At 38.7% G+C, this 4,927-nt stretch overlaps 1 protein-coding gene across 1 annotated transcript; it reads left to right on the top strand.

Annotated features, from left to right (window-relative positions):
• Positions 1-1,690: 1,690 nt before the first annotated feature.
• LOC104963998 (myosin heavy chain, fast skeletal muscle-like) lies at positions 1,691-4,432 on the top strand. Its single transcript, XM_010792699.1, has 8 exons — positions 1,691-1,777; positions 2,290-2,377; positions 2,530-2,647; positions 2,734-2,857; positions 2,944-3,080; positions 3,559-3,814; positions 3,910-4,152; positions 4,235-4,432. Exons 1-8 carry the CDS (start codon positions 1,691-1,693, stop codon positions 4,430-4,432), a joined length of 1,251 nt encoding a protein of 416 aa, XP_010791001.1.
• Positions 4,433-4,927: the final 495 nt, after the last annotated feature.

A 4,927-nucleotide genomic window follows, 5' to 3' on the forward strand; every position in this document is an offset into this window, starting at 1 on the left:
TAGATGCTTCTTATGAGACTTGTGTTTTGTTTTGGTAAAAATGGTTTATATCGTCAGTTAGCTGAGATTATTTCCGTTAATCTGGTATAACACATTAATAGGTTCTTAAATATTAAGATGCCCTGAGACACAGTGTCGTGAAAAAAAAAAACAGGGTCCCCGGGTTTTTAACAGTTAACAGATAGATGTGAAAAAAGCTTTTGGCGTCAAACTCCGCACATTAATCATTATGCACAGTGAAGCTCAAACATTCAAGTGAAGTTACAATAACCAAAACATATTGTTGAGTGGAGTGGGACTGGAACTAGTAAACATCAATATTTGTATGTGTTTACAGAGGAGACATATCTGATGGATTCTTAAAATACTGTTGCTTTTTCAGATAAATTGAGTACTCATTTCCAGATTGTACAAACCTTCTGTTCTCTACAGAAACCTTTTATTTTTCCACTTTTCACTGGATCGTCTTAATACTCAGACATTACATTATGTCAAAAAAAACTCTTGTATTAAAGCTACAGCCAATAGACATTTAGCTTAGCTTAGCATAGCATAGCATAAAGACAGGGAAAATAGCTAGTCTGGTAACAAAGGCAATACAATTGGCCTTCCTGCATCATGAATGTAAGCAGTTAACTGTTTAAATGTTTTATTATATCTTGTTTGTTTAATATGTACAAAAAATAGATAACAATGTTTAAATGACAATTAGCGATTATGGACAATAGCCTACTATTTTGTGTCCAGGATCAGTGTACCTACTGGCAACCTCATGGTAATTAAATACACAACCTAGTCTCATGGCATTTCGTGTTATAGTCACGAAATGTAATCTATTGATTCGTGTTCACCAACACGATTATCCCCTTTTTTTCGTGTCACACAGAACGATTTTAAAAGCAATAGCCGCGTTCACACCGCAGTACTTTTTCCAATTTAGTTCCGATATAGTTCCGAAATGTCGCGTTCACACCAAAAAGAGCCGGAACTAAAATTAGTTCATGAGAACCTTTTTACCCTCTTTTCCGTCCCTGCTAGAGAGCAGGGACTTTCGTGGGAGAAAAAGGTTCCTATTTCTGATTGGCTGGGCAGATTGCAAACCACGCCCCGTAAAACTCAAAAAAAGTTTTGTGAAGCCGTCATTTTATTATCCTAGCATTAGCATTATTAGAATGCTAATAATGCTAATGCTAGGATAATAAAATGACGGCTTCACAAAACTTTTTTTGAGTTTTACGGGGCGTGGTTTGCAATCTGCCCAGCCAATCAGAAATANACAGTTTTTTACCATGTTCAATCTGAATTTTCTTTAAAATAAAAAACATCTATATTGAATCTGACTTTTCTACATCCAACTGACAGGGTTATCATTACTTTGAGAAAAAAGATTATTAATTTAACCCTTTTAGAAGGGAAGATATGGTCATTTGTTCTGGGAATGTCATTTTCGAGCCTGAAACCTGAAAAACAGGCTCGGGGTTTAACAGGTTAAGAAATGTACTAATGCATGGTATTTCAGCCAGACAATACGGGTACTTTGTATAGTCCATTTGTTATGTTGGGAAGGAAAGAGGGAAGCTGAGGGGCTTTAAACAAAATTACCCCAAAGGAAAAAAGTGTATTATGCAACATGTGATCATACTTTGTAGTAATTTAAATACCAAAAAACGAAAGGAAAATCTAACTATAAATGCTTTTTACAGATGCTAAAGGTGGAAAGAAGGCTGGTGGCAAGAAGAAAGGTGGATCCTTCCAGACAGTGTCGGCTCTCTTTAGGGTAATTATTATTGTCAGAAATAAAAAATGTTGGTCACCCTATAAATATAATTATATGACTATCCATCATGCAGGGAATTATGTAAAATAGGAGATGATAACAAGTGTTAGAGATGAAGCATACAGTAAATGTAGTTTATCAGCAACTCCTTAATGCCATAGATTTAATATCAAGTTGATGTATTAACTACGCATAGGAAGACCTTCAACAAGGCAAATGGTGGTTAAAGCAAGCGAGATGACACATTTCCTATATCTACAATCCGTCAAACTCTTTGAGGCTAAAACAAAAGTCAATATTTATTTTGTTTGTACATACCTTCAGGCGTATCACAGAACCTTTACCATTCAACCTTTACAAACAAATATGTGTTGAGCTCATTCATTTGCCACACTTTCTATGTAATGTGTTGAGGAGATGTATGATCGAACGAGTATGAAACATGAAGGGTCTTGTAGTCGTGTCTGTGTCAAGATTTTAGAGAACATTTTAAAAGTTTGATGCATCCACAGGAAAACTTGGGCAAGCTGATGACTAACTTAAGGTGCACTCACCCACACTTTGTGCGCTGTTTGATTCCCAATGAATCAAAAACACCAGGTGAGTTATAAAAGTCATTTTATGATCTCTGTGAACCCATAACTATCCCTCTTTCTGTATACGTGTCCTGTCTGCTAAATACACATTTTCTCAGTGTCACTGATCTGTGCAAGGGCTTCACTTCCAACACATTGTGCTTGTTACTGTTTAAGGTCTCATGGAGAACTTCCTGGTCATCCACCAGCTGAGGTGTAACGGTGTGCTGGAAGGTATCAGGATCTGCAGAAAGGGCTTCCCCAGCAGGATCCAATACGCTGACTTCAAGCAGAGGTAGAGTTACTGCTTCTGTACCTCTCAGTCCACATTTGTTGAATTGTGTTCTGTTGAAGATCTGATTTAAAGTGAATTTTTTTCAGATACAAAGTATTGAACGCTAGTGTCATTCCTGAGGGACAGTTCATCGACAACAAGAAGGCCTCAGAGAAGCTGCTGCAATCTATCGATGTGGATCAATCACAGTACAGATTTGGCCATACCAAGGTAAATTAACAGATTTAAATGCAATCATATAAGTAGCTTGAAACTGATTTTGATTGGTTAATATATTTGATCACATCTATTGTCAGGTATTCTTCAAGGCTGGATTGCTGGGTACTCTGGAGGAGATGAGGGATGAGAAACTGGTCGAGCTGGTCACAATGACCCAGGCTCTCTGCAGAGGTTACCTCATGAGGAGAGAGTTCGTCAAGATGATGGCGAGGAGGTTTGATCAGTATTTTCTAAGATACACATACTTTAGCACTTATAGCAAAAGAAACATTGAAAGAGAGCTTTGTACATGTGCCGAATTCTTCATGATTTTGAGTACCTGATTTGAACTCCATAATGTAGGGATAGCAACGTCTGCAAGTGTAGGAAGACAGCTGGCAAAAAAAAGCTTTTGTACAAAGATGTCCTGGCTACTCTGAATCTTCTCTCACTGTAGCAATTATTGGTCAGATAAACCACAGGATATGTGTGTTGCTCTGGTGCTAAGAGCAGAGGTTTGTCAGATGTATAGATTTATAGGGTGGGTTTTTATAGCTTGATTGATCACAGAAGGAAACTGTCCACGCTGTATTGGTGTCTCATTTATACACAAAAAGGGATGTAGGAGGTGCAGCAATAAGAAACTATTCTTTTGTCTTAAATAAGTGTATGTGAAAAAAATTCAGATCTGTTTCTTTGTGTTGTGTCCCCAGGGAGGCCATTTACTCCATCCAGTACAACATCCGTGCATTCATGAATGTCAAAACCTGGCCATGGATGAAGCTCTACTTCAGAATTAAGCCTCTGCTGAAGAGTGCAGAGAGTGAAAAGGAGATGGTGCAAATGAAAGAGGACTTTGAAAAGATGAAGGAAGATCTAGCAAAGGCTTTGTCAAAGAAGAAGGAGCTGGAGGAGAAGATGGTTTCTCTGCTGCAGGAGAAGAATGACTTGGAGCTACAAATGCAGTCTGTAGGTTAAAATAGAAAGAGGCTATTGCTTGTCCAGAAATCCTGGTTTTAAAGTTCAATAAATATCATTTTTATTTTATGTCATTTCAAATCTAGGAAGGTGACACCCTCAGTGATGCAGAGGAGAGGTGTGAGGGGCTCATTAAAGCGAAAATCCAGCTTGAGGCCAAATGCAAAGAGATTTCTGAGAGACTGGAGGATGAGGAGGAAATAAATGGTGAGCTGACTGCAAAGAAGAGGAAGCTGGAGGACGAGTGCTCTGAGTTGAAGAAAGACATCGATGACTTGGAGCTCACCCTGGCCAAACTGGAAACAGAGAAACATGCCACTGAGAACAAGGTTACGAGACGGCTTTTCAATCATGCATTTTCAGGGAGATTAAAACATTTGTGTTAACTCAAATTGTTATCAACATTTACAGGTTAAGAACCTTGTTGAGGAAATGTCATCTCAAGATGAAATCATTGCCAAGTTGACCAAAGAGAAGAAAGCCCTCCAAGAGGCCCTAGAGGGAGTTCGAAAGAAAACGAGCGAGCTAGGTAGCTTCAAAGAAGACGGGAGGTCTCTTGGAAGTTCGACACTCGGTTTCATCACCTACAGAATTTTACAAATCAGATAATTGGAAATCCTAAAACTCTTTTGGTTTTTTAGCTTAAACTAATATTAAACACAAGGCCAAGGAAAAAAGAAAAACATAGTCAAGAAACATAAATGCAAATTGTTACTGGGAAAAAGTGGCAACACGAGAATAACATTCGACCGTTTCGGGGTCGGACTTAAATGAGAACGGGGAAGTTTGGTGTTCTCAAAGCGACCCTTTGTCCAGCCCCATATTAGGTCGTTGTAAAATCGATTTCGTTTGATATCAGTGAAAAGATGACGAGTTTCGGCTATACTTCCGTCGTAATTTCATGAAGGTACTTCGGTCCTGTAACCACAGTCACGACGAATGTCTAAGATTATCTCTTCACAAAGGAAAATTGGAGTTATTAGAAAAGGAAAATTGACTAACACTATGCAGCAGCGACTGAAACGAGGTCGAGACTGAGATCGGGAACCAGTCTCGACCAACTGAAACAGAAGGAGCGGAGCGGTCTAGTAGCTCCCAGACGGA

Source organism: Notothenia coriiceps, unplaced genomic scaffold, assembly GCF_000735185.1.
Source record: "Notothenia coriiceps isolate Sejong01 unplaced genomic scaffold, NC01 NC01_scaffold00036518, whole genome shotgun sequence".
Lineage (NCBI taxonomy): Eukaryota > Metazoa > Chordata > Actinopteri > Perciformes > Nototheniidae > Notothenia > Notothenia coriiceps.